General features: G+C 51.2%; 9 protein-coding genes across 9 annotated transcripts; 2 read left to right on the plus strand and 7 right to left on the minus strand.

Annotated features, from left to right (window-relative positions):
* Positions 1-436: 436 nt before the first annotated feature.
* cpcA (amino acid starvation-responsive transcription factor GCN4) lies at positions 437-1681 on the minus strand. Its single transcript, XM_040839842.1, has one exon. The coding sequence runs from the start codon at positions 1277-1279 to the stop codon at positions 491-493; it is 789 nt and encodes a 262-aa protein (XP_040701267.1). The 5' UTR covers positions 1280-1681; the 3' UTR covers positions 437-490.
* A 2601-nt stretch (positions 1682-4282) lies between these two features.
* Positions 4283-6149, minus strand: ASPSYDRAFT_154461 (uncharacterized protein; the record flags this gene model as incomplete). The annotated part of the gene is made up of 4 exons (XM_040842375.1): positions 4283-4911; positions 4968-5553; positions 5611-5809; positions 5869-6149. 4 exons carry the CDS (start codon positions 6147-6149, stop codon positions 4283-4285), a joined length of 1695 nt encoding a protein of 564 aa, XP_040701268.1.
* A 2892-nt stretch (positions 6150-9041) lies between these two features.
* ASPSYDRAFT_46614 (sulfate transporter family protein) lies at positions 9042-13297 on the minus strand. Its single transcript, XM_040847274.1, has 6 exons — positions 12590-13297; positions 11196-12527; positions 10939-11138; positions 10641-10874; positions 9420-10594; positions 9042-9333 (listed from the first exon to the last, which is right to left on the minus strand). The coding sequence occupies exons 1-6, from the start codon at positions 12804-12806 to the stop codon at positions 9309-9311; spliced, it is 3183 nt and encodes a 1060-aa protein (XP_040701269.1). The 5' UTR covers positions 12807-13297; the 3' UTR covers positions 9042-9308.
* A 319-nt stretch (positions 13298-13616) lies between these two features.
* Positions 13617-14462, minus strand: ASPSYDRAFT_154727 (DNA replication protein PSF1; the record flags this gene model as incomplete). The annotated part of the gene is made up of 3 exons (XM_040842393.1): positions 13617-13710; positions 13775-14313; positions 14436-14462. The coding sequence occupies 3 exons, from the start codon at positions 14460-14462 to the stop codon at positions 13617-13619; spliced, it is 660 nt and encodes a 219-aa protein (XP_040701270.1).
* A 487-nt stretch (positions 14463-14949) lies between these two features.
* ASPSYDRAFT_1055585 (uncharacterized protein) lies at positions 14950-15368 on the minus strand. Its single transcript, XM_040839845.1, has one exon. The coding sequence runs from the start codon at positions 15276-15278 to the stop codon at positions 15039-15041; it is 240 nt and encodes a 79-aa protein (XP_040701271.1). The 5' UTR covers positions 15279-15368; the 3' UTR covers positions 14950-15038.
* On the minus strand, positions 15193-17485 carry ASPSYDRAFT_1055875 (HMG-box domain-containing protein). The gene is made up of 3 exons (XM_040839849.1): positions 16856-17485; positions 16729-16788; positions 15193-16670 (listed from the first exon to the last, which is right to left on the minus strand). Exons 1-3 carry the CDS (start codon positions 17039-17041, stop codon positions 15459-15461), a joined length of 1458 nt encoding a protein of 485 aa, XP_040701272.1. The 5' UTR covers positions 17042-17485; the 3' UTR covers positions 15193-15458.
* Positions 17486-18498: 1013 nt separating this feature from the next.
* Positions 18499-19686, plus strand: ASPSYDRAFT_1055582 (uncharacterized protein). Its single transcript, XM_040839844.1, has one exon. The coding sequence runs from the start codon at positions 18807-18809 to the stop codon at positions 19440-19442; it is 636 nt and encodes a 211-aa protein (XP_040701273.1). The 5' UTR covers positions 18499-18806; the 3' UTR covers positions 19443-19686.
* An 817-nt stretch (positions 19687-20503) lies between these two features.
* On the minus strand, positions 20504-21580 carry ASPSYDRAFT_1055691 (uncharacterized protein). The gene is made up of 2 exons (XM_040839847.1): positions 20795-21580; positions 20504-20681 (listed from the first exon to the last, which is right to left on the minus strand). Exon 1 carries the CDS (start codon positions 21443-21445, stop codon positions 20963-20965), a length of 483 nt encoding a protein of 160 aa, XP_040701274.1. The 5' UTR covers positions 21446-21580; the 3' UTR covers positions 20504-20681; positions 20795-20962.
* Positions 21581-25178: 3598 nt separating this feature from the next.
* Positions 25179-26656, plus strand: ASPSYDRAFT_1055684 (uncharacterized protein). Its single transcript, XM_040839846.1, has one exon. The coding sequence runs from the start codon at positions 25582-25584 to the stop codon at positions 26440-26442; it is 861 nt and encodes a 286-aa protein (XP_040701275.1). The 5' UTR covers positions 25179-25581; the 3' UTR covers positions 26443-26656.
* The last annotated feature ends 223 nt before the right edge of the window (positions 26657-26879 follow it).

Raw genomic sequence — 26879 nt, forward strand, 5'->3', positions numbered from 1 at the left:
AAACCAAGAGTAGCGAGTGACAGTCTGATTTTATTGAAAACAATCTGGTACAGATGATTAAGGAGCACGTAGTACTCAAAACACGAAAAACACAAAGGCCACGAGTCAATCCCTTTCTGGGAGACATCAGAACCGGCCGACGAATAGTAAAGACAGGTAAATATAAAAACATATAATAAAACCACGAAGGCGCATGAAAAGAAGAGAAGAGAATGGAAAAGTGCACTTGCGCTTTATCCAGGGAAAGGAAACTTTTTCTTCAGTCCAAAGCGCCAGCAGCAGAGAACCGAGGTCTCTGCTGACTGTTTGCTTTTCGACGTCAATTAGACGAGAGGCTTCTCCGCCCCCGCCCACGACAGGTCACACTCTGACTGTGCTTTAGAAAAACAACAAAAAAAAAAAAAAACAGCAAATAAAAACAGCATCAGAAAGATAGCACACAATCATATAAAACATTGTCATGACCGATTGAATTGAATATTTTGTTCGCTTAAGCACCGCGGCTTTGAGCCTGGGACTTCCAGTATTGCACAAGCTGGCGAGTCTCGTCAAGCTCCTTCTGAAGGTCGGAGATGCGACGCTCCATGTCGCCCTGTCGCTCAAGCTTGCGAGCACGAGACTTACGGGCAGCCTCAGTGTTTCGCGCACGCTTAGCTGCAACAGGATCGGCCTCGTCGAACTTGATTGGCGGAAGAGGCTTGCTTCGTCGTGCGTTAACTCCAGCAACAGTCGAGTGCTTAACTGAAGAGCCGCGGGATGTCTTGGGCGAACGAGGAGAAGAAACAGACGCCACATCAGGGGAGGCTGGTTGCTCGGCCTTGACTTCCGAAAGAGAAGCAGCGATCTCCAACGCAGACGGATCAAAAGGAATAGACGTCCCCTCCTGAGTTGGGAACAGAGAATCCCACTCCTCATGACCAGGAGCAAGGTCCATATCGGTACCGAACATGGGAGAGGTGTCCTGGCTGAAGTATCCGGGCGAATCGAAAGAAGGTGTGCTGAGATCTGTGAACGAAGCTGAAGGAGGAGCAGAAGCATCCATCATCAGATCGCTTGGGGAGATGGTACCCGAAGGTACATCACCCATAGCGTCCTTGGACGCCATAATGCCAGTAGGGATGAGATGCGGAGAGAGCATGGTCGGGTCGGTGGAAAACTCGTCACCGAAGTTGTCCGAACCGAAGTCGAAGAGGTCTGAACCGTCCATGTTAGTATTTAGGCTGAGACAGTGAGTGTTTAGGCAACAAAACTCACCTTGCGGAATGTTTGGAGTAGACATGATGCGACGATGGTTTATCGATTGTGTGTACTGGTTCTGAACTGGCGAATTGGCAGTGCTGTTATTGAATAGAGGGACAGGTGGGCGATAGTGATAATTAGAATTCGAAACCGCAGGAGCAGAATTCGAAGCTGCGAACCGACGCAGAGAGTGCGTCCGATTAGAAGGACTGGACCGAAGAGTAGTAGACAATGGATACCCGGAAGACTGCGTTGCAAGTCGGGCTACCCGAGAAACCGGGACTGGGGAACCTGCTAGTTGTTGCTGATGCAAGTTGACAGAATGACGGCGCTGAACTTGTCCTGATTGGAGCAAAGAGCGCTGATAGGCGGCAAGTTGTCTAGGGGTTGGATTCAGATGTGCTGGAGCACGCGAGTCCCTGTGTTGTTGCTGTTGTTGTTGAGGCTGGGGACGCGAAGCGGGATAGAGCACAAAGTCCTCGTGTGGAGAGCTCGAATTGTTGCTGTTGTGATTGTTGTTGTGATCCGGATTCAGATTCTGAGCCAAAGGCTGCGTGGGCGAGGGTGAAGGAAGCCATGTTTGCTGATGGTTATCCGTGGTGAACGACGTGAAGTCGAACGTGGTGAAAGGGTTTGAAAGAGAACTTGAGCTACGCGAAGCGATGCTAAAGTTCAGAGGGTCCTGGGAAGGAGACTCTGAAAGTTGAATGTTTGAGGGGGGAGTTGAAAACGTAGTCCGTTGAGGATCTATGATGTCTGTCTCGGCTGAGAAAGACGAGCTGGCAGCGGGGGATGCGCTTAGCAGTCCATTTTGAGATGGACGAAGATATTGAAGGCTTTGGTTTAACTGAGATGATATGGTGACGGCTTTTGAGAAAAGCGGCTAAACAGTGGTTGTAACAATATGGATGGATGTGTTGTGGGATGAAAGGAGGAAAAAGATGAAAGAGAAAAAAAGAGAAAAGAACCCAGGCAACGACGGGGAATCAGGCACCTTTTAACTCCGGTTGTGTGCGCGGTCGCCCGGCCCCCTGGTCCAATCAGTGCGCCTCTTTTCTCCGCCTGTCGAGCTAACCACATATGGCAAGGCGCAATTTCCACGGTCAGCAGGTTGTGAGTCATAGGGCGATGCGAGATTCGATTGGCGAGAAGGAGCCAAGAGTGGGCCACCGCGGGGCCCTCTGGCTGACAAACTCTCGCTGCCTGCTGCCGTTCTTTACTTCTTGGAGACGGCCTGGAGGCTGAGAGGCTCGTACTCGATGCGATTTCTTGACGTCGTGATTATCAATTGACCAACCAGAATTGTCCTATGTGCATCGCTTTAATTTCACAGCCTCCCCAGGCTCTCCTCGAGCTCGGGGAGTCAATTGGGAAACCCCTTTGCAGAGCCCAAGTGAGACAGGCGGCTCAGCCCCAATTTCGCGGTTGGTCCTTCTCCAGTTCTATGCACTACGCGGGCCAGCGCAAGTCCAGATGCGGCACTGCTCCAGAACATGAGATGAGCGCTTCATCACCGGTTCCATAATTAAGCCCGCAGCACAAGAGAGCGTCGAATCCTTGGAAAAAAAGTGCGTACAAACTTTTGGTCAGCCGTGGAGTGGAGATCATTTACCCGATTCACTCCCCGCGATGGACCACTACGGAGCGACTATCCTGGTTGGCGTCGCCGAAGGGCGTGCCTTTGCATTCCAGAACTCAATACGACCGGATTCTTCCGTCGACAAGCCCGCAGTTCATGTCCATCTGACTTGGAAGTTGCAACGGGAGCGGAGAATCCGTCGTTCTTCATTTGCGCTACGGAGTAGTTTCCTCAGATTGATTGGACGTGTCTCCTTCAATGTCGGAGCCTGGGATGGAAGACAATATTGGCTATCCCCGGTCGAAGTCTGACATTCGCATATAATTTCACTGAAACCAATTCGTAGCAATTGCGAGGGCAGGGATTTTTTCCATAATCTGTAAAACTCGTAAAAGGGTCAAAGGACATTTCCATGGAACTCTCAAAATCTATTGAGTGACCGGGTTTCGGCTCAGGACCCCAGATGCTGCGCCGTGACTTCTGCACACAAACCAAAACTGGCCTTTGAGCCATGAAGTTTAGATCACCAAACCATTACTTTTGTTCCCAGATTCGAGTTCGCTCCTTTGGAATTGGGATTAGGGAAGGAAAAAAAAAAAAAAAAAAAGGTGCCCAAAGGGTTTTGGTTTCGGCCAAACCTTTTATGTACAGTGTACAGTAGTCGAATCTCCTTCTCGCCTGAGAAATCAGGCGCAGTAATTTACAAAATTCGGAAAATATTCCCACCACACCATCGATCTGGTATGGTTCGTAAAACGGAGCGATTGCCATCATCAGTAGATTACCTAGCCCGTTGTTACTTGTTTCATAAATTTACAAATACGCAATCTGATAATTATCAAACAATGCATTGATTCTATTAGTTATTACCTATGTTGTGCCAATCGATGGGAACCAACCGTGCCTAAGGTACACAGCTGCCCATGAAGGGGTCAATCAGTAGAGTCGAGGATCCAAAGTAAACCATATTTAACCAGACAGATCACCTTTCACCTAACCCGGTATCATGACAGTGCATCAAATGGCAACGGCAATCAAGTAACAAAGCAAACTATAAACAACAAGTGGTATCAATCTAGTTGGACGGCGCATGATCTCCCAGGCTAAAGGGGTATCCCCTGAGAGATCGGATATCATAAAGGAATGAACTGTGACTCCCGATATCAAACATCTAGGCTGTCACGAAAATCGACCGTCAAAGCAGCAGAGGGTATCATTGACACTCCAGCCACATGCAGTGCTCACAAGGAAGCAATGCCAACGCAACCGGAATGACAGTGGCGACATTAAGCTAGAGAAAAATCCGAGTAGTATGGACTGAAAGTATTGTGGGGTTTTTTGTTCGTTTTCTTTTTCTTTCTGCTTTTTCCATCTCATAGATGAGATTGATCATGATGCACAAGCGCCTGAGTACTCATAACGCTGGTCCCACCATTTCTCATATTCGATTGGCCTTGGTGAAATTCAAGCAGCAGCCTGGACCGGAGTAGAGGTGGAAGCGACGACGGGCTTGGCCTCCTCGGTGGCAGGGGCATCGGCAGGCTTGGAGCTCTCCTCGGCGGGGGCGGCCTCAGGGACAGTCTCAGTCTTGGGCTCAGCAGGCTTGGACTCCTCCTCAGCCTTAGGCTCAGACTTCACCGCCTTGCTGGGCTTGCGGAAAAGACCACCGAGCTTGTTCTTAGGCTTGGCCTCACCCTCTTCGTTGTCAGAGTCACCCTTCTTCTTGCCGAAGTTGCCGAAGAAAGAGGTGCGGCGCTTGTCCTTAGTGGCAGCGGGAGTCTCAGCGGGGGACTCGGTGGGAGCAGTGTCCTTGGCAGCCTCGACCTCGGGAGCAGCGGTCACGCTCTCAGGCTCAATGGGCTTACCGGACTCCTCGACTGGGTTGTCGAGCTGAGGAGCAGTGCTAGCGACAGGAGTGCTCTCAGCAGGAGCAGCAGCTTCCTTCTCAGTCTTCTCCTGAGAGGGGCTGGTGACCTTCTGGAAGAAGTTACCGAAGATGGACGCACGCTTAGACTTCTTGTCAGTCTCCTCCTTCTTCTCGTCCTTCTTTTCTTCCTTCTTCTCCTCGTCCTTCTTCTCACCTTCGGCAGGGGCTACAGGCAAGGTTAATGAGTGGCTCATTCTATAAATATTGGGTTGGGACACCTACTCTCAGTGGCGGCCGGCTCAGCAGCAGTCGAGGCTTCAGCGGCGGGGGTTTCGGTGGAGGTCTCAGCGGCCTTGGGCTCCTCAGCCTTGGGCTCCTCGGCCTTGGCTTCTTCCTCCTTCTTCTCTTCCTTCTTTTCCTCAGTCTCCTCCTTCTTGCCGAGGAGAGATCCGAAAAGGGAAGTGCGCTTGCGAGAGCGAGAGCGGCTCTTGGCATCCTTCTCCTTGTTCTCTTCAGCAGGAGCAGCAGCAGCAGCAGCAGCGGGGGCCTCTTCCTCCTTGGCCTCCTTGTCATCTTCCTTCTTGGCTTCGCCCTCCTTAGCCTCCTCCTTAGCCTCCTCCTTGCTCTCGGTGGGCTTAGCGGCGGCAGCAGCAACAACAGGCTTGGTCAGCTTCTCAAGCTCAGCCTTGTAACCCTCGCTGGAGGTGATGGTCTCCTTCTCAGCCTTGGCCTCGGTGGACTTGGCCTCAAGGGCGGCGATCCAGCTGTCGCGCTCAGCAGTGTTGGCAGCCTGGAACGTGTGCTTGTGGCCGTTCAGCTTGAAGAGGAACTCATTGGAGCCCTCCTTGGTAACATCGGAGATGTCGGTCTATTCGCATGTTAGCCCGTTTCCTTCTGGTGCAATTATTTATCTTTGGGAATTTACCAGACTGATAATGCCAGCGGGGGTAGCCTTGTCCTCAGCGCGCTTGGTGAAGAAGAGCAAACCCTTGCCGGTCTGGCTGGCCCAGGCGACGATAGGGTTGGCGACAGCGGGCTTCTCGTTACCGCGGAAGACGGAGAGCTGCTTGGACTCGACAGCATCGTCGCTGAAGTAGAAGAAACGCTTGGCGAAGCGGAGGCTCCTGTTAGGCGCACATATTAGCTTCCAGCTAAGTTTTCACATGCCCAGTGAGATGCTTACTTGACGAGACCGGGAGCCTTGTAGCCAAGGGTACCCTCAGAGGCGGGAGTGACCTCCTTGGGCTCTTCCTTGGTCTCCTCCTTAGCTTCCTCAGCCTTGGCCTCCTCGGCCTTGGGCTCCTCAGTAGCAGCAGGAGCAGCCTCGGTGGCCTCAGCAGGGGTCTCCTTGGGAGCTTCAGCAGCAGGAGCCTCAGCAGCCGGAGCCTCAGTGGTGGCAGCAGGAGTCTCAGTGGCGGGGGCGGCCACCGGGGTCTCCTCGACGGGCTTCTGGGCGTCAGACATGGTGTCGATAGTAGATTAAAAAGTAATTATAAAAGGTATTGATGGGATTAAGTAAGTCGTAGAGAAGCAAGAAGCTTCGTAAAAAGACGTCAGGTCGAGCAGGGTATCTTAAGGGGGTATCTCAACAGAAAGGAACAAGAGCAATCTCAGCGCAAAGCCAAAAGAGCTCGGGTATCACAACGAAGGCAAAAGGTGGTGAGGGGGAGAAGCGAAGTCGCAGGAATCTCTGAGATGCAGCGAAGAAAAGAAGAAGAGAAGGGAAGAAGAGGAGGGAAGAGGGAAGAAAAAGAGGGAGCAGGGGCTGGGCTCGCAAAGGGAAAGTGAGGAAAGGAGGGTAAGGAGGCCAAGGAGGGTGGGCAGGTCTCCTGTTTGGGAAGGGAGCTGCAGACCAGCAGCTCGTCTTTTCTGCTTAATTAGGGCACTTGGTCCTGTTAATTTTCCAGAAAAGGGGCCCTTGCCAATCACAAATGGTGCATCCCTGATTCAGGGAGCACGGCGCGGAGCAGTCACTTGCTGAGTCGCGAAAATTTTCAAATTTTCTCTGGCATCTGGACTGAGTTAGGAAGGCGACTAGTGGGAGTAGCTTGGTCCAGCTTCTACCGGCCATGCAGATTAACGGGGCCTAGTCCTTTAGTGAGCTAATCTGCCCTCACAGCTTCAGACTTTATTATTCCTATATTCGCTGGTCGCCAGCCATGGCGCAACCGATACATGGTTAATTTATGAACTAGAGCCCTGACGACAAGCGGATGATGGACCTGGAAGAACTCCTGCTGGCGCCTTGATGTTGATAGGAATGCGAAAAGTCAGGCGCTCCCGCGAGAGCAAAGAGCAAGTGGATCCAGCGACTCGTTGGCGAAGGACACCATGGACCTTGGGATCCATCTTCCAATATTATTCCGCCCTGAAAGCCTGAGCCTGCCCTGAGCTTTGCGCTTGTCACCAAGTACCAACCCTGCGACTCTGGCGTCTGCGTTCTTGACCCCTGTCATACCGGCATATCCCAGGCTCGGCGCTTCGACTCGCGAGACTGTCAGGCTGCCATGCCAGGCCTCTGCAGTTAATCTGGTCATCGACTTGGTCAAAACAGGCCGGGGTTGTGTGATCTCGGAGCACAAACTAACTCGCCGCTACTGAACGGGCTTCCATGGAACTGGCTTGGGCCAGCCCGATTAGGCAGTTAGCTGCTCCTGAGTTCAGGCCATTAGATAATCTGCCCATCCACGCGACTCCAACCACATGACTGCCGGCTGCCAGACAACCAACCAGCTCCCAATCAGCCCCTCCACGACCTCAAACCCGCGACACTTGACGCGCAGGTTGACGCCCATGTCCTCATTTTCCCAAGCAGAGCAAACCGTCGACCCCTCATTTGGTGCCATGCATCCTGGATGTACGATTACTTGATAGCTCCAGATTGATACATCGCGCACGGTTGTCCTCCGGCTCCAAGTCCAATGCCCCACTGTCCAGGAGATATGCGATACTCTGCTGGCTCCAGCCCTACAATCCGCTGGACTGGCTGGAGGTGTTTATACAGAGGGCCCCGAGTCGATTCCGCAATCGCCAAAAACAAGCAACGCTCTCAATAACAACTTTATCTCGTTCCTCGCTTCGTCTGGCATGGCCGACGATAATGGAAGTTGTTCCGTCAAAGATTACGAGCTGTTTCGGATTAGATCCACCCCCTTTTCATCGTTTTTTTCACCGTCATGTCTCTGGCTTTTTGATGGCGATGAACACGAACCAATCAAGGCCCTGTCGATCTGATGATCCTCTTTTTGAGCCGTGTCCATCGCTTCCCGAGTCCAGTAGTTCCCCTTTCTGGCCACCTTTTCACCATCGGGAATTTTCGTCGAAAATGTCAACCCGTCCCTGTCCACCAAATCATAGCACGTTCTTCGTACTCTCTGCTCAACGCTCAACTCCACTTGAACTACCGAAGGAGAAACTTGGAATTTGGAAGACCTCATCTCCCATTCTCCATGTGCGCGTCGCAAGTCATGTCGCATTGCGCACATAGCTTTGTCCTCCGCGGATTCTCCGAATTACGGAGTACGTGCATGAAGATCATGTAGATAACCGTCCTGCGCAGCTGACGGGCTGAGGGCACACGGAGGTGGCAGAGAGGCGAATATGACAGCGCAGCAATTGCTGCAAAGTACAAATCGTTTTTGTCTGAGGCTGCGAGGCTGCGACACTCCCCTTCCGCTAACCAGAAGGCCCAAGGATGGAACTCACTTCCTGCAGAGTTTGTATCCCGCCTCGGGGCGCATCCTCAGAGTACTGTAGTAGGCTCAGTTTGTAACCGGGCCGAGCCCGCCAACCCCTCACGCAGAGAGCCAGAAACATACGGAGCACATCGTCATCGCATCCAGCATCATTTAGGTCCCGGTCCCAACAGCATAATTAACCACACTTAATAATTAATAGGTAACCAGCTTAAACGCCACCATCGTTTATAATAATATAAGTAATGATTAACACCAATAACGTGAAACAGACCTTGCTTCAGGTTAATCAGAAAAAAGTAAACAGGCGCCTGATCATTTCTTGGACGGATCTTTATCCTCCATTGACCGGGTCGGGTTATTCATCGGAATCCATTGCCGTGCTGATTGTTGATCACGTTGACAGTCCTAGTCAGGTTGTACATCCCAGTCAGACTCTGGTTATGGCTCTGATCACCTCACTGGTGGTAACAATCGCACAAAATGAAGATTAATTTTGCGTCAACGTCACCTGCTTTTGTACTGCTTCCATAATCCAAACATGAAACACAATAGTTACCTTCACTATCCAAGGCACACTGCGCTATCGACCTAAAACTCTCAACCCTAATGGCAATATAGATAAAGCAACCTTATGAACATATTATCAGCTTCGCAAATAGTCCTTATATATGATCGACCCCTTCCCTCAGTAAAGTTAAATAACAAACAAGTCGACTAGTTAGTTAGCTAAGTACGCTATCCATGTCCAAAACATCAACACTACAGCAGGAAAAATATGAATATGGATACTGCATCATGTGTGTACGTATGTCGTATGTACAGCTGACCGGGTTCCGTAATGCCAGTGGAAAAGCATGACAACCTCACGAAGAACGCAAAAAAAACCAGATCCCCGCCTCTAATTAACCAACGAACCCGAATCACATCATGCCGCCATCGTAAGAACATAACTAGAAAAAGAAAGAAAAAAGGACTGTTAGCAAGGACGATCCCAGGAAAATGCAGAAAATGCAAACCAGTATTTGTCAATACTTACGAAGTAATACTATCCATGCGTTCCGTTGTCAGTTTCAAACTCACAGTCAACAGTTCACGCGCAACATCTGGCTCCTGCTCCCGGAGGGCCTTCCATTTTTCCGCGTTCAAACTCCAGATCACGCAATCCTTCTCGGCCTTAACGGTAGCGGTGCGGCGAGTCTCAGAGAAGAAGGGCAGTTCGCCGCACGGCCTTCCCGCAACAATAAGCTCGAAGTAGCGGCCCTGCGGGAGCTCATACTCAGCACGGAGCATCCCTGACTCAAGGAGGTAAAACGCGTTCGGGACGTCGCCTTCTTGAAACAAGATTGTGCCTGAGGAGTAGGTTTCGCGGGTGAAATAGGGACATGCTGGGAACCAGAAGTCTTCATTTTGGGAAGTGAGGCCTTGGAAAGTTTGGAGGAGGAGGGGGAGGGGTTGGCGCATTGCGGACCAAGCCGCTGGGACGATTACGGCGCTTTCGTCTTCGCTGAGGGTTGTTGTTGCTGCGCGATGGAGGTATTGATGTCTCGGGGAGCCCACGACGCCTTCGGCTGACTGGGGTTGGTGTTGGGTTACTGGGACCTCGAGGTTCTGGGAGGTGGTTTTGCCCTTCAGTAATGCTTCTCGGTGGCTATAAAAGATGTTGAGGTAGTCGTTCTCGCAATATTCGAGGGCAGAATTCAAATCTTCGAATATCCGGACGTCAAACTCAGGCTCGAGCAGTCCTACGTTTTGTAGGCTCTTGCCGACGTCTCCTCCCACATCAAGACCAGAGATAGTCATCCGCACGTTCCGTTTCTTGAGGATTCGATTGATGCGTGTGAATGCCTCAGCGGCCGAGAAGTCGATTCCATATACTCGAGAAAGGTCCAGGATAATGAACCTTATCGGAAGTCTGCTGAATGCTTCATCCTCAATCAGTCCTCGCATGGTATTCTCAACATCCACAATGGTTCCGAAGAAAAGATAGCCACCAAGTTTGAGGATCAAAGTCTGCCGCCCAGCTTCCTTCAGGTATCGATGTTGAATCGGCGGCCGCCGAACCGTAGAACCGGCGATCTTGCCGGAGTAGGTGGCGCGGATGGCAGATTTCCGTGAAGTTTGAACGACAAAACTCAGGCAAGCCAGGATGATCCCAACCAGGATACCAATTACAAAATCCCAAGCACCCATCGTCGCGACGATGATGACGACCTAGAACGTCAGTTTGAAGCTGATAGACTAGCAGGATGAAACTTACAGTGAGATATTCGTGCCGATGCAACTTTCCCCATGTATCCACTAGAGCTTCTTCCATCAACTCAATACCGAGCAGGAATATCAGAGCCCCCACAACCATAACCGGGATGAAGCCAATAATCACAGGACCGATTAGCATAATACCTGCAGTGGCCCCTGCAAGCATAACGCCAGCTAAGCGGGAGTTTCCACCACTGTCAATGAAAAGCAGGCTGTTGGTATACACAAGATAATTCTAAAAAAGAAAAAAAAAAAACATGTTAGTAAAGACTTTTCTCATGTGGTTTCTACCATCTTACCTGGATACTGCCTGCGAATCCCGAAAGAGCATTCGTCACACCATGAGCCATCAATTCTCGATCTACATTCAAATTATCCTCGCCCGTAGAGATCCCCAATGCTGGGACATTGATAGGAACATGGAGAATGCCAAAGAATGTGAGCGCAAACATTGCTGGGATAGTATCAACAAAAGCGGGCCAATCGACAGCCGAAAAATCTGAAATAGTTAGAAAAACTGCGCCAAACCAATTAGCAATAGTAGGAGTCAACTCACCATAAAGTGTGTAGAAATGGTACCACGGTTTGACAGATGAAGGAGCATCAAAGACCCAGCCGCTACTCCGTAATGAATCCATGGGTATATGGGCGATGAATTTAATAATATAAAAACACAAAGCGACAGCAATGAAATAAACCCCGACTAGATAGTTAGATCTGACAAAACGTTTCAGGGCGAGAAGACCGATCGCGAGGGACAAGGGCGTTATCCAAAGGGCCAAAGCATCCAAACTGAAAAGCTTCTGCATAGTCGGAATATTAAACTCGAAAGATCCAGGCAGTCGAGCTGATACCTCGAGACCCGTAAGAACGAGGAAAAAGCCAACTCCTCCGATGCACCCGATGAGGATATGCCTGGGAAAGAATCCAATGAGAGCGCCAATCTTGCATGTCCCCATTAAGAAAAACACCAGACCAGTAAGGATAGAACTGACGGAGAACGATAGAATTGTGGTGGCGATAACGGACTTCGGATTGTCTCCAACCCGGTTCAGAATCGTATAGGCCATCTGATGGAAGAACGGCACGACCTCGATCATCTCGCTTCCGATTCCTCCACGGAATATCGAGCCTCCACAGGAGAATACCAGCTGAGCGATGATGGTACTGACGTAGAACATAGATATGCCATCTGAGCCTAGATCAGAGAATATTGGCTCGCCCAATGGGAACAGAATCATCCCATATGAAAGCGCGTCCAGAATATTCAAGAGTAGCCCCAGGAATACCGAAGGTAGTAGGCTCAGCGGATGTACAATTCCCCGTTGCCATACGGCTCTGCGATCCCATGTCTTCGGATGAGCGAGTACATGAAAGGACTCCGAGATCGTCGAAAGAGCATTGGGGATAGCACTGGATGTTTCCTTCGGCGTATATACCTGACTCTCAACATCGCTCGCTGTCCCATAGGTCCTGGGTGACCTTGACGTTGACTTGGGCAGCAACGACGTTTGCTCGGTACTTGTGTCCTCCTCGTCCTCATTGACGGAGGAAGACGATCTAACTCTCGCATCTTTACTTCCGCTTGATTCATTCCGGGTTCCGGCACTCCGATCTTTATTGAGACCAGCTGATGGATCACGGATCATGGCCGTCAGAACTGACGATCCCCCAGAATGCACAGTCGGCTCATGGCCCATCTCATCTGTCCCACTTGACCCGAACGGCTGCGGACTAGGCGACGACCGTGTTTCGGCATCAGCTGGGCCGTCCGTAGGCCGAAAGATTTCCATGGCCGGAGGTATATCCCTTGGTTCTCTCGATAAGGCAAACGACGCCAGTTCTGCAGTTTGTTCTCGAAGGCCATGGGAGGAGTAGTGCGCCGGATCTAGACAGACCTATAGTCAGTAACCACCATTGTATTAAGCAAGCTGAAAGGTCCTCATTTACCAGAAGTATTATGGAACGAGCGGTGATAGAATGACCGGCTCGGCGTCCTGTAACTTGTCCCGCCAGATAATACCGGCTCCGAGCCTATCGTCCGAGGGGGAAAACTGCTTGGCTCCGGTAGCTCACCAATCGTGCCTGGCGCAGGGCTGTCGTTAGAGATGTGCGGCGGGTGGGTGGCCTGCGAGTCCGCCCGCTTCCGGCGGCCCAGAACACCCATCGCGATTGAAGCACAAGTAAACGATCGGAGGGGTTGTTTTATTCGAAACCCGGTTTCGGAATTGAGCCAGCGGACAGGTTCGTCACTCACAGTTGAATTCTCACAAATGGCGCTCAGAGGAATGACGCAAGAGTTACAGGGAGCGCGACAATTGGCATCGCCCGGGGGTTGCAGAGACGAGCCAGGAACCGCGGCAGGGCGACAACATGAGAGGGAAGAGAAGCCTTTGACGGTTGGAGGTGGTGATGGAGTCAGAAGAAGCTCTTGGGGTAGTTCCAAGGAAGCTTCGCCTGGCAGTCCTTATCGGCGAATTGAGCAAAAAGTCTTATCTGCGGAGGGTGCTGGATTTGGCGGGCCCACTTGGCTCCAACTCTCTGCCCTGTTCTGGAGATAACTTGGGCTCATCTCACATCTTACAGGAAACAATAAATACCATAGGAACGACCAAAAACCCAGGGTTAATGTTGCAGGGAGTGTCATTCTGTTCAATTGTCGAGACGTTGACTGATTTCGCAGATCAGCCGATGAGCTGCATGCAGGAAAACCGTAACCGTCAACTTGCTTTTCGGCATGTGCTTGACACCTCCACATTCAGCTCAGGAACAGTGAACGGTTAGTCATACAAGGCCCGATTTTTTTAGGTAACTTAAATGATAAATATACTCCATAAGTTATCAAAGTTAGATTTCAGAACGCAATGATGTGGTTTATCTACACGCATCAAACACCATGGGTATCACTAAAAAAAAAACAAAACCGAAAAACCGACCCCACAACTCCAAGCACACGCAGCCAAGCATGATAAGCCCATCAGCTCAACCGCTCCAAAAACCCCTGTGCTATAAGCCGTTCAACATCGCCATGTCGCACATAGAGCTGGCTGTTCTTCGTCAAATTAATGACCCTGCGGCCGTTAGCAACCCATCCACAACGCAACTTGATCCCGAAGCAAAGTGAAGGCAACATACCCATACTCCGTCTGAATCTCCCCCGCATCCCTCAAAACTCTCACATCAATAAACAAATCCTTCGGCGGCTCCAGACTCCCCGTAAGATCAATATCTGTCCATTGTCCCTTATACGTAGCCAGCATGTCACTATACTGCCGAAAATACTCCTCTTCATCAGGACTCAACGAGCTCTCGTTTCCGCTGTTCTGCCCACCATTGCCGGCGGTCCCATCTTCCAACCCCGCCATCGCAGAGGCCGCCGCCGCTTGCTGTTCTAGTACATCAATGCCCTTCCAGCATAACTCCTCCAGTTTCTCAGTCCGCACGCGATGGTACGCAAGGAGACAGCGCTTGTTACGCCGGATACAGAGATGATCGACCAACAGCGCGCACGCAACAGCAGGCTCTTGGGATGGGTTGAAGTTTCCTTCGAAGGGGGCAAGGAGGTGGGCGACGTCGCGGTCGAGATCGCGAACTTCGCGCGCGACGGTACGGACGAGCTCGGTTTGGTATGGCGGGAGGTGTGCGAGGGATTGCGTGCGTTTGGCATGTTGGACCTGGCTTGGGTGATTAGTAGATGTTTGTTTGACATGCTTTCCCCCCCATTCTTTGGGCAGATCTGTATGTTTAATCCGGGGTAGATGGGTCTGATATCTAGATTGGGTGAGGTTCAGAATACCAATTTATTGCCTAGTTCTCCGTACATAATGTGGGATTGAGGTGGTGTTCATTCAAAGGGTGGGGTGTCTGAGAAATGTGGTGGTGTGAGAAGCTGCGTTTGGACGCGTTTCTGATGTGGTACTCAATTAGTACAGAATGTTTCAAAAAGAATTGCTGTTGTGCTTGAGCCGCGCCTGTTTTCCGGAGGAATTGGTGTTCGTGAAATAATTCGTGGGAACAAAGAAGAAATGTTGAGCCTTCGGGTCGTTTTCCAGGTACAGTACCTTATCGCGGCCGGCTTGCTGCTTTAACAATTGGTCCACGTGATGCCGCAACCGATTTCGTTGCGACGACGTTGCCATTTCTTTTGTATTTCCAGAGCTACTTTCCCTTGCATCTTTCAATTTGGTCCATTGGAACACTGACTTTGAGTGATTTTGGTTAATTTTGTTGACATTAGCCGAGACCAAGCCAGCTCATTCCCACGAATTTCGCATAGGAAGGAGTACATGCTGTCGATGTGGAAAGCAAGGCAAATGATCAAAGTCGAACTGCGAAAGGATTCCAAAAATACGAATATGTTCAAGAAAATAAGCGATATAAAGCGAATGAATTTCTTAGTCTAAGCAAGGATGGGTGAAGAACCCCATGCGTTATAATCTATGCGATGGAAACCTAGCAAATTACCAACCCATAATAACAAGCCATAAAATGATAAAAAAAGAAAGCGAGGCAACCCACCTGGGTGCCATCCCAAGAAACAGCGAGTAAATAGCAGACAACTCCAAAGTGAAAGGGACAAAACATGCACATAATCTCCATAGGAAAACAGGACAAACTCCACCCAAGTTGTCATCGTCATGCGAGCTTTCAACTAAATAGATCGCAGTGCCACAAAGAGCCGACCCAGGGGTAATCACTAAAATGAAATGAAGTCATAAAAAATCCCATGAACAAGTGACTATATGTCAATTGGCTTTCATTTTGCTCATCACTTTCGTCAACCAGAAATACATGGTCCAAAAATTCGAAGAAAGTTCTATCAATATCCCTGCGGATTATTGATCCAATGATCAAATTCTCCACCAACTGGTTCCAACCCGGCTGTTTGGCTTGGGTCCCATGTATCACGACCGTCCAAAGTCTGCACGCCAGGCTGCAGAGGCGACGCACCAGCGAAGCCGATGGGGCTAGTGGGGTACTGGAAGTACACATTGTTCGAAGATTCACTCTGCCATAAGGGAGGATACTGAGAGCCCCCGTAGACCTGGCTTCCACCCTCGTTGAAGTCTAATAGTTGAGGATCGAGTTGACTACCGGCGCCACTTCCCGATGTTGGTATTTGAGGTTGAAGTAGATCGTGGTGAGCCGCACCAGGCAGACCAGCAAGTGTTGTTGACAAAGCATAATGCATATCGTCAGGGTTGGAGGATGGCTGGAGGTACTGAGTTGGGTCAGAGGTGAGCATCAATCCTGAGGTAGACTTTCCGGGGTGGTTGGTGGGCCACGACTGAGGGAAGTATCCATCGGTTTGCAAGCCATGGTGTCCCATGTCGGGAGGCGTGGGGTGTCCGCTGTCCCAACCATTGCTACCAAGATCTGGAGAGCTGAATGCGCTGAATCTGCTGATATGACGCTGGGCCGGGCTGGCCTCAGGTGTGGTCCGGTAACCGGCGATGTAGGAACGGTCATCATCAAGCATACGTTTCTTCTTGTCTTTTGCTGGAGTAAACTTATAACCGGGGTGCGCTTTTAGGTGATTTTTCTTTTCAATAGCTGCATACCGCTCATACTGGAGCTTGATTTCGGGAGTTTCATTATTCCAGCTTTGGCCTGCCGCGGTAGATACCACTTGATGGTTCTGCTGCCGGAACAGCTCCTTGGTCCTCTCAGCATATGCCGAGCGATAAAGCATAAAGGAGTTCATTGGTCTGGGGATCTTTCCATGCTTCCGCACAGTTTCTGCAAGACGCTCCTCGGTGGGCCGATTCACGTGTTGTTCCATATCCTTCAGAGGAATATGGGTCATGTCCTTCGTCAGAACACTCAGAGGCGCAGTTAACCTTGCACCCTGTTCCATTGAATCCTTGCGACCCTTCGTGCGGCGACGTTGTCTAGGTGACCGCAGAACTCTTGGTTTTGAAATGCCAGAGGGTATCATTGAAGGCGATGGCCACCTTGGCGGCTCGCTGTTTCTGGAAGCAGCACCATCATCAGCGGGGGGTGTATGGACCCGCATCTTGTCGGTTACCAGCTATTCATTGTGTTAGCGGTTGTTCAAGCTAATGGGTGGCAGGAGCAAGCTTTCTTACCTGGTTGTGCAGAGAGGTGTTCTGAGAGCAGTCACTGGTTGGACCAGCGTATTGGATATCCTGGAGGATCATGTTAGATGATAGAGATTAAGGGATATGGTCAACCTTTTGCTGCCTAGGTACTCACTATTGCTAGCGAACTTTGCTGGTCGAAAGATACGTCGTTTTCCGACCCGGAGCCTCCGTAAGGCGCCGCCGTCTGGCCACCGTACATCGAATACATATCGGTAATTTGACCAACGTCAGAGGGGAGGTCTCCGTCTGTTGACTGAGGCGGAGAGGGTGGTTGGCTGCGAATCAATCGCTGAACCATGTTTATGTGGTAAGGCTGTGGAATGAGGTAGTCCCTCTGAACGTTGAGAGGCAGAGTAAACCCCGCCGAAAGCTCCTAAAAAGAAAGGACGAGAAGCGATGATATTCCTGTCTATTACTGAGAGAACAGAAAATCGACAGGATTATGAAGCCTTCAAAGCCTTGTTTAGCTTAGTGCGTGGTTGGGGAGAGATGATTCCGGAACCAGCACGGAAACTAAGTCAGACACGCAATCCTTCCTATAGGCAGCCGAAATGACGAATCAAAAAGATCGGGGCCACTTCTGTCTGCAAGGGAAGCAAGATGGAAAGCGAAGAGAGAATGATGAGGGGAGTCTAAAAAGAGAAGGAGAGGCGACAATAAGTAGGTGAAGGGGAGATGGAGAGACAAGAGAGGAATAAAGACTGCTATTGGTGCTTTATGTGAGACAGCGAGAACAAGCAGTCAAGAGTTGGCGTAAAGAGTTGTTTGTTGTGTTGAAGGGAGGAGGTTGGAGAGAACAAGAGGTGGACATGAAGCTGTTTAAGACTGATGCTCCTGCAGACAAGCGTTCGTCGTCTGGCAGCAGGATCTATGGCACGCTATAGTGACTGAGACCCTTCAGTGCCAGTCAGTTCTCAAAAACCACCGCCAGAAAATGGTGATGGCTGAGGTGATGGCGCGCCGGCTTTGTGTAGTGTACCAGACAGCTGGGTTCGCAAGGTGGATGGGGAAGTCGGGTTTTCTTTTTTTGTATTTCTTTTTGGGTTTTACATTTATTTTATTTCATTCCAGAATTGTTTCTTATTTTTAACCCTCTTTATTATTTCTTCCTTCTATGATTGGGCTGTTGAGACGTTATTTGTCTGGATCTCCTGCCGCTGGCCATCCCCTTCGAACGTGCCTCTACAATGGCCCATCATCCATCAGTTTCACCGGTTGTTTCCAACCCGGCCCTGCCAGGGCCATTCTTTGTGCCAAATCTATTCAGCACGCTGGGGAGAATCCTGTCGAGTGTTTCTAGAACTCTGGGGCAAAGCTCCTGGTTAACTCATTCCGGAGAAGGCCTCTCTCCCTCTTTCTCAACGCAGACCATGTCCCTGTCGCTGCTCGGGATCTCGGGTGATCTATACAGTGTTCCCCGAGCGTCACATGATGCCCGGGTCAGTTAGCGGACTCCTAATTATAATCGCTAAGCAGGCTGTGTTTCCTTAATTTGGCGGCATTCTGCCACTGGGGCGAAGGTAGACTAGGGTCCTGTGGGGCCCTATTTGGCGTCTGGCCCTACTGTAGGTACGAGTCTGAATATGGCGACATCACGATCACCATGGGCCGTCGGCTCATTCCCTCAGCTTCCGATCCAGTAGTACAGCCCAGGCGCGATGGTTGACGAAGACCCGTACCGGAGATAAAGGCCAGAAAAACGCGGTGCGAATCTGGGGCCCGAGAGCGAATGGCAGGAGGCGTCAGGGAAGCTAGTGCCTCGATCCATCACGTAGGGGTCGAGCCATGACAGATAATGTGGTCCTATCAGTGCAAATTAATTCAAGACGCAGGAAAGGCTGGGGCCTCAAAAGCTAAATGCGGGCTTCAATGTTGGTAAAGACGCCGAAATTCAAATGCGGAAGCGGGAGTGTATTAGGGTAGACAAGCTAGTCTGCTACGCTTCCTAAGTCGGGCATGTCATCAGATAACTCGGATATGCTGGGCCCTACTAGTTGAGCGGCTTCTGCGTCCGCTGCAATCCTCGTATCGAGTCATGGCCCGGTTCCGAACTACCAGAAGTTATGCTGGGACAGAGAACATGCAAGCCTGTCTGGAAGGCCAGGAACCAGTTCACGCTTCATGGTTCACAGTTCGGAGGTGTTCGCAGCGGGGGAGCCCCAGGTCATCAGATGGGGATGCAACCCTGGAGATATCAACCAGATTCTAATTCTCCACGTTGTAATGCGTATCCCTGGAATTCAACCATGTCTGAGGGGAGCGGAAGATTTGTCCTGTTTTCCGTATGGGGAAAAGCAAGGTGGAGTTTGACGCGGATGGCGATCATGCTAATATTCGTTCCCCACAAGTGTACCCTCGTCCTGAGCGATCAAACTAACACGGACAATTCGCGCCCAGAGCCCCAAAACGGACGGGACAACAAGTCCTGGAAGATTCAACTGGATGGGCCAGAAAGAGCCAACAGACAGTGGATAGTCACGGATAGTGGGCACCTGCCAGGCGACAGCGCCGGGCCCGAAGTCGCGAAATTGAGGGGCCCTCTCCGCCGCAGGCCGACAGGCCAGTGTTGGACTTTTGACAGATGTTGGTTCGGGTACAAGCAGATCGCGTGTTTGATAGAAAAGAACCAAACGAGAGCCTGTCGAGCACCACCAGCAATACGATATTTGCAATGCATACATCTCGACAACTATTGCTAACATTGACCGCTGGAAGAACCGCAGGATAGGGGCTCGTGGGGGACTGGGAGTGTTCAGTGTCAGTGTTCAGTGGGAGTCTGCGTGATGGGTTCATCGGAAGACCCACCGGCCTCATCTCGATCACCATGCGATGACACCCGCCTAAATTGCGGGCTCCACCACGTGGCTTCTATTGGCTGCAATTGATGCGGTTGACTTCTCCCCCCGTGCTCTGATTCGCTGTTCGTGGCAGATCATCGGTCTCCTCGCATCACCACTCACTCCCAAGTTGACTCAGTCTCCCAGTCCTCAACAGGAGTTGTTAAGGATTTTGCGTTGGGCTTCGTTGGACTATCGACTGTCGTGCTCAAGCATCATGATCCTCCGTGCATCCCTTGGTTGTTGGTGGGCCATGGTCTCGGTTGATACCCGATCTACATTGTCGGAAAATCCAACCTTAGCTAGCCTTCCTCCGCAGCTCGGATCACAGGATAGAGTTTTGGCACGCCTCATCGCCATGAGGCTCTGGATAATGACCTGTAGGCGTCATCTCCAGTGGCCGGAGACAGAGTAGGACTCCTAATTTGGTAACGGATTTGTACCAAGCACGTCTCCCTCGGGCGCAGCACTCGCTCTCTGGAAAAGGAAACTAAGTACACTGCGGAAACTTGGCGGCTTCTCGCGTCTTGCGCGCTGTTAACCCCGAGGCCAATGAGAATGGGACATTGGATGATCATCCATCGGCCCCGCGGCCTCCGTCCACGATGGACGACCTAGGTACAGAGACCGAGTCTACTGACAAGCCTTATCCTTCCCTGACAAAAGACCCGATCCTGTCGTTAGTTGGTATTCGGGCTTCATTCCGCTCGGTCTCCAGTTGACTTTCCCCGAACTGCCCGCATTTGAATTGACTCGAGAAACTTTTGCGTTTTAACCCCCCACCAACCCAATCCTCACCATGGCGCCATCCCATTCGCTTTCCAGACTGACAGTTGTGACACTGAACGGCCTGCATGACACTCGCCCAGCCTTGGCATTGGCAACCATGGTTTGCTATTTGGAATTAAAGTCGTCTTCAGTGCGCCTATCTCTCTGCGTTCCCATGGCGTCTGTCACCCTGGTCCCGCCCAAACCCCTCTGGGTATAGATGCGATNTCTTGTATGCTTTCTCGGATACCTTTCCATCACGTGAAGATACGGCCGTGTCGGGATTTTGTCGGTGCAGGTCACCGTGGGTCCCGCAGAATGTCAACACAAGATCTCAAATTCTCAATGTCAGCTACGAGTCAGAGTAATTAGCGGGGCTGGAAGTTTGCGAACTGCTCTCAACCTCACCTGCAGCTCGAGGGACGACCTCGACGGCTGTTACGCACCCCAAAATTGACCGCCATTGGAACGAATGCCAGGACCTACGCGCGTGGCGGTCACTGAAACTTTGGCCTCAGGGAAGGAGCAATGAAATAACAGAATCCTCTCCATGTGATTGGACGATATGAGGATATCCTTGGTTATTCGATCCTCGCAGTTCTGCACCGACATCGTCACCCTTGTCCTTGAGGCTTGAGTCGGTGTGTTGTGCTGCCAAAAACGGTCCCAGTCATCTTCAGCCACACCGGGGATTGGTTCACCTCTCCACCTGCTCCCTGTTGCCCTCCCCCAGATAGCTGTTCATTCATTGTCAAGTTGCAGATGGAGTAAAATGGCGGGGACTTAGGGAACGTTAATGCGTGGCGACAGGTGCCCGGCCCACGATCTACAGCCCTAGTGGGCACTGGGCACTGGGACCTGATAGCTGATAGTCGCATTGATGGGGTTGGATGGCTTGCGCAGGAACCAGAGCCAAGCTGACGCTGCCGCGAGATTTCTTTGTTCTCGCACGCGTCGCTCAACTGACAGGAACGGGTTTGGAAGACCGATGGAAGGACCCTCTTCCCTTCTTTTCGTCTAACGGCAAGAGGATGCATGAACTCCATGGTACTAGAGAAACCTTGTTCTCCTTGACTCGTAGGTCTATTGCAATACATGGTGATGGTGTGCTCACGGCCGACGAAGCTGCGCTTTTTTGATAATGACTATACTGCGGCGCTTGAGAGGACTCGATTAATAGAGTGGCTTCCACAGAAGTAGGCATCCGCAATTTTTACAGATACTGTCATATCTTTCTTCCACTTTTGCTCAGTGCAGAGCCACCTTCACACACGAACACCTTCACGAGTCATGAGTCTATTTTGGATCATCACTGTGTTACAATAAGTTGGACATGGGACTGGGAGGGATGCGCGACAAGGATCGCCATGTGCAGCCAAGTCCATGGACGCGATGGCGATCTCCTTGACAGGTTCAACCGTGGTTCCCTTGGTTCCCTCGTCCTTCTGAAGTGTTCTAGAAAAGAGTTTAGGAAGTTTGGTGGGCGCCAGGTGGGCGCCAAAAAGATGCGCTGTCCCAAATGCGGCCCCTTCGACAAGGCTGCTCACGGTCCTCCTCTCGCCGATGCGCAAGCGTATGGAGGGTCTGCTGATGCCCTCGGATGCCGAGTGGACCAGTTTCATAGATCGGATGCGCAAATCGCGCCTGACATTGGCTCACCGAAGCCTCTGGTCTGTTTTAGGGATATGAAACAGGGCATCTGTTTTGGCTATCTAAGAATACCTGTGCCCTCCGCTTTCTTTTGTACACTGCAATCAGTCCCGTGGTTGAATGCTGCGCCTCGTTCCATCGCAAACTCCGCGTTTTAGATATTCCAGGGGAGCGCTTTTTTTAGTAGTTACAACATTGCGCCCGCCCTCTTGAATTCGCGGTCACTATTTTTGATGACCAGAAGGCTGGAAGGGGGTCGATTCCAGATGGCGGGAAAATTAGGACTCGACCCGTTGATTCCTCGAGTCATTGGGCTGGGAATGGCGCAAATCCCAAGAAAGCTATCCTGAACTTGGCTTTTTCCAGAAACAGCATCAATGGGAAGGCCAAGACAACTTCTTGACTCCCGGAAATGTTGTTCCCAGTCAACCAAAGGGGATTATCACGGGAAAAGCAAGGAACCTTTGAGAGATTGGCCCAGGGAAAGAATCTCAGCAGCGGGTGGCAAGTCTGATCCAAATTGACTGCCATCCACAGCATAATTCAATTGACAGATTCGGGAGTCTATGCATCAATTTCGTGTATACAAACGTGGCCCCAGGAGAAGGCGGCCAACATCAACCAACACGATAGCAAGTGACGCCCATACCTGCGTGGCGCTTGGTTTGCCCGTGGACATGGAGGTTGCTGCGGCAAGATACTTCAACCTCTGTCAGCTGCACCACGCAGCGGAGAAGATCCTTGAGCTTCAAGAACCATACCGTCGGTTTGTTGAAATCGGTCTACGAGAGCAACAGTTGTAAGCCACAAGGAAGGCTTCAGGCATCTTGACATGGTCACTACACAGGAGATGAAGCAAAAAGAGCGGATCGTCAGTTGCATCCAACACTTTGATGGGAATGCAACCGTTTTATTGGGCACCCTCCAATGTCAACTGTATTCCTCCCCTCACGACTATCCTGACACCCCATGGTCGGGATTCGGGGGAACTTTCCAACCAACAACTCCAAGCCACTGCCACCGTTGGTTGGCTCAAGGGGAATACATTTAACTTCGACCAACCCATAAACAGTAAAAATGTCATCTGAACTGTAAAGTGCCCGGTTCCGATGAAGATCATCGGAAGTGGCCACTAAGATCTCATAGATACGGACACGAATACAAGCAGACGCCACGGAACCCGCACAGCCTTGGGACAGAAGGCTCCTCTTGGACTGTCGTGCAAGAAGGCCAATCAATTGGCCAATTCATGCGAAGATTAGCGCGCTGAGCCGATCCGTCCCAATCTCGATCTATATCTCGAATTGTCGATAGGTACATGGCTTGATCGATGATCGGCTGTGTTTGTACCTTCGTTGTTGTCCACCACGACTCAATTCTCAGCACACGACGAGGAGGGGAATGAGAAAAGGAGAAGGAAGGAGGCTAGCAACTTTAGGTCCGGCCGGGGGCTCTTTCCCGCATGCTCCAGCCTGCCAGACTGTCAGTGTCCTGATTGTCATTTCTCCTCGTCATTGAACCGTTAAGGAAATTCCCCCCTTGCCATGTCGATCGACTGGTGTCATCCAGTTTGCTGCCGGTTCAGACGCTCGACACCGTGTGCACTGTCCGCCAAGCGTCGAACGTGACGCCGCCAACGGACCCGTGAAATTTCCCCTGTAGTCGAAACCTTTCCAGGTTTGTGTACGCTTGGATGACCTAGTAGATATTAGTGGACACAAGGCATCTTGCTGTCATGCGCGATGTCGCGCCACACACCAACGAGCCTCCCTGTGGCCGAATCGGGTTCAATAGGGCAAGTTGCCGGGACGGGAGACCGAGCCGTGAAGTAAGCACCTTACTCCGTTTCCGATTACAGAAATACATGCCATCGAGATTTGAGAAGCGATGTTTCCAAGGTAAACTCCGTACTTGGTTGGGCGTTTTACTTTCACCTCCTCTTGAAGACGAACGGCTGTCTGCAGAGGAAGTGGCAGCAGCCTGGCCAGAATCGAACGTACTTCTGTGATAACCTTTTTGGGACAAACATCCTCGAATAGTTTTAGCCACGCCGCTACAGGGATCTAGGGCAAGCCTTTAAGGTTTTAGCATCTCAGTCGTGATCGGCCGGCTTTGAGCGGCTGCCACTGGTTGGGTTAAACCTCCAGGCCCCAAGATGGGTCGATTTGAGCAGCAAGTCAACGACATTACGATGGGCCAACCTCGGGTTGACGGGATGAGGACCCCAATCAGTTAGTCTGCGGCCAGACGTGCCATCGTGGGCATCGTTGTGGAGATTCATCAAATGGATCGAGACTAATGTTGGTATACCCACAAGCTGGAGCACCAAGTGGTATGTCGTTGATCGCTACGCGACTGGGTCACTGGCTAAACTACGGGAATCAGGACGGAGTCTGACCAGTGGCCCGCCAGGAGTGGCGGGTCTTGCGGGTGAGTTTATGTGACACTTGTGACGGGCTTGCGCTAACGAGTAACAACTCTACGAGACCCAAATGCGACGAGCATTGATTGGGCAATAGTGCTAAACTGTTGGGTCTGTGATTTCGATGTTGGTCGGCTCGGATCAACCCCGAAGCTCGATACTGGAGCCCTCGTTGAACGTTTGAGTCGTTGTTCGAGCCAAGGATGTTGAAGGCAATTGTCCTGCAGCCTGCTCATTGTCATGATTCCCAATTCTCGTTCATCCGCTTCGTGGACTTTCGCACAAAAATCCGCGAATGAAGCGTGGGTAATCAACCAAATGGAGGGAGGACAGCGGGTATCGAGCGGTTCTGGCATTTGCTCCCATTATTTCCTCCCAGAACCCTGGATTCCCCTGCAGTTGGAACAGCCAAGCAGAGGAATAACGCCTATGGTACTTCGGCGCATTCCGATTCTTCTTCTCGGATGCGACAAAATGACAAAGTAAGGTCTTCGGACGGCTCAAAGGCCGAATGGACTTAACGCCGCTGCGGCCTGCGCTAGCCGCGGACCCTCCATCAGTCAGGTGGCCAGCATCACACTCAAACAGAGTTGACAACTGCGTGCCCAGGGCACTAACACGAGGGCAGAACGCTTGAATTCTGGATATCAGCTGCCGGAGACCCGCAGCAGCTCTTGGCTTCCTGGGCGATGAGGTCAGGAAAGGCCCCAGCTCAAGGAGGGACCGGAAACGGAGTCCGCGCCCGCGTCCTTCGAGGTCGCCGTATCGGGGCTCGCAATACGCCACGATCCGACTCTCCGTTGACCTCGGGCCTTGGGCGAACTCTGATCTCGACCTGTACCTTTTGTGAGTCGAAGGCTCCCGAGAGCCAGTATCCACTATCCACAATCACGGCCCAGATATTGATTCACATCAATTTGTAGGTCGCAACATCATCAGACGGTCGGACGATAGGATTGATAGGTCCGAATACGAATTATGGTACTCCACACTTTGGAGTGATGTATCTGTGGTCGCAAGTCGAGCGGCGAGGGTCAAAACGTGATGCATCCAGGTCGGAGGTCGGGCCCATGTCTGAGTCCAGACTTTGACCACTCAGCAGGCCCAGTCTCGCACTTTGTGGCTCACTCCTTGCATAAACAAGCATGACACAGTGCCATTATGCTCGCTTGTACACATTTTGGTCCTCGTCCGCAGAGACACTTCATGTTTTCTGCAGCTAGCTGCAGGCCGCAGATGAGATTGTCTTCCCTTAACAGCAAGCTCTTGATCTTATCATCAATGGAATCGAGCCGGATAGTCGACCTATGCCCGGGCTCGACACTACTACGGAGTATACGGGACCTAATTAAACGTATATGTACAACTACCAACAGTACAGAAACCCAACGTCCTAGCAATAGTTCTTTCTTCAAGGCAAGCAAACGCTCACATCATCCAGACGAAACCGAAATAAACGAACCATTCGATGGAGCGGGTCTCATCTTGCGCCTCACCTGCCCTACTTGTAACCTGACTGTATACCCACGCTGTCTGCAGTCTGCATGGTACCTTCGTAGCTTCTTAGCCAGTATAAGCCAATCCCTGTGCTGCACTGCATGCTTGCTTCCTCCTGGTCTATCTGTCAGCTATCCATTTGGCATCGGCTATCAGGCCATCCTAGCGGATAATCTCTCCACACGCCCACCCGCTTGCTCGCAAGCCCCAGTATGCATGCGTGCATGCATGCATGATCCCATGAGCCAAGGCAATTGTTTGCTCGTGCTACTGAACAGAGGCAGACAAGTCGACGAACAGAGACATTGTCTCCTTTCCTCCATGTTTTCTTTTCTGACTTACATAGGTTTGCGCCGTCTGTGGGATGTGAAGATGGGAAGGGACGTGCTGAGTGGGACAGCTGGCTGGAACGTTCATGCAGAGTATTGTTGCCTCATTCTTGGGTCAAGTATCGAATGCCTGACAGCTGATAGGGCTGCTGATGTTGATAATGGACTGGGGTCGGTGGCTTTGGCGATTGTATAGAGCTATATCTAACGCAAACCCTTAGCTCTATGCCATGTGAAGTTACTACGCAAAAGTAGCGAGACTGTTGAAGATCTTCTCGCTCAGCAACCAGCCCATCAAATAGATACATACGTTAGCATTCACCCAACGATTGGAGCCAACGGATCCAACCTCAAATCCAAATCATACAATGCACGCAACCGAGCCTCACCCACATCAACATCTGTTTACGGCTACTGAGTAGCCAATGTATCTCCTCCACCACTGATCATATCCCGATATCGATAATGCATTGGGTTCCTGTCTTGCGTCTCTGGCCCCCAATAACACCCTGCAAGCACCCTGCAGCTCTCCGAGTCAGCATCACCCCCTACAGCGCGTATGGAGTCTCACGGCGGAACTAACTATCGATCGTTTGGGTCGGGTCGTTCGTTGCTTTTTTACTTCTTACTTTC

Source organism: Aspergillus sydowii, assembly GCF_001890705.1.
Source record: "Aspergillus sydowii CBS 593.65 unplaced genomic scaffold ASPSYscaffold_7, whole genome shotgun sequence".
Taxonomy (NCBI): domain Eukaryota; kingdom Fungi; phylum Ascomycota; class Eurotiomycetes; order Eurotiales; family Aspergillaceae; genus Aspergillus; species Aspergillus sydowii.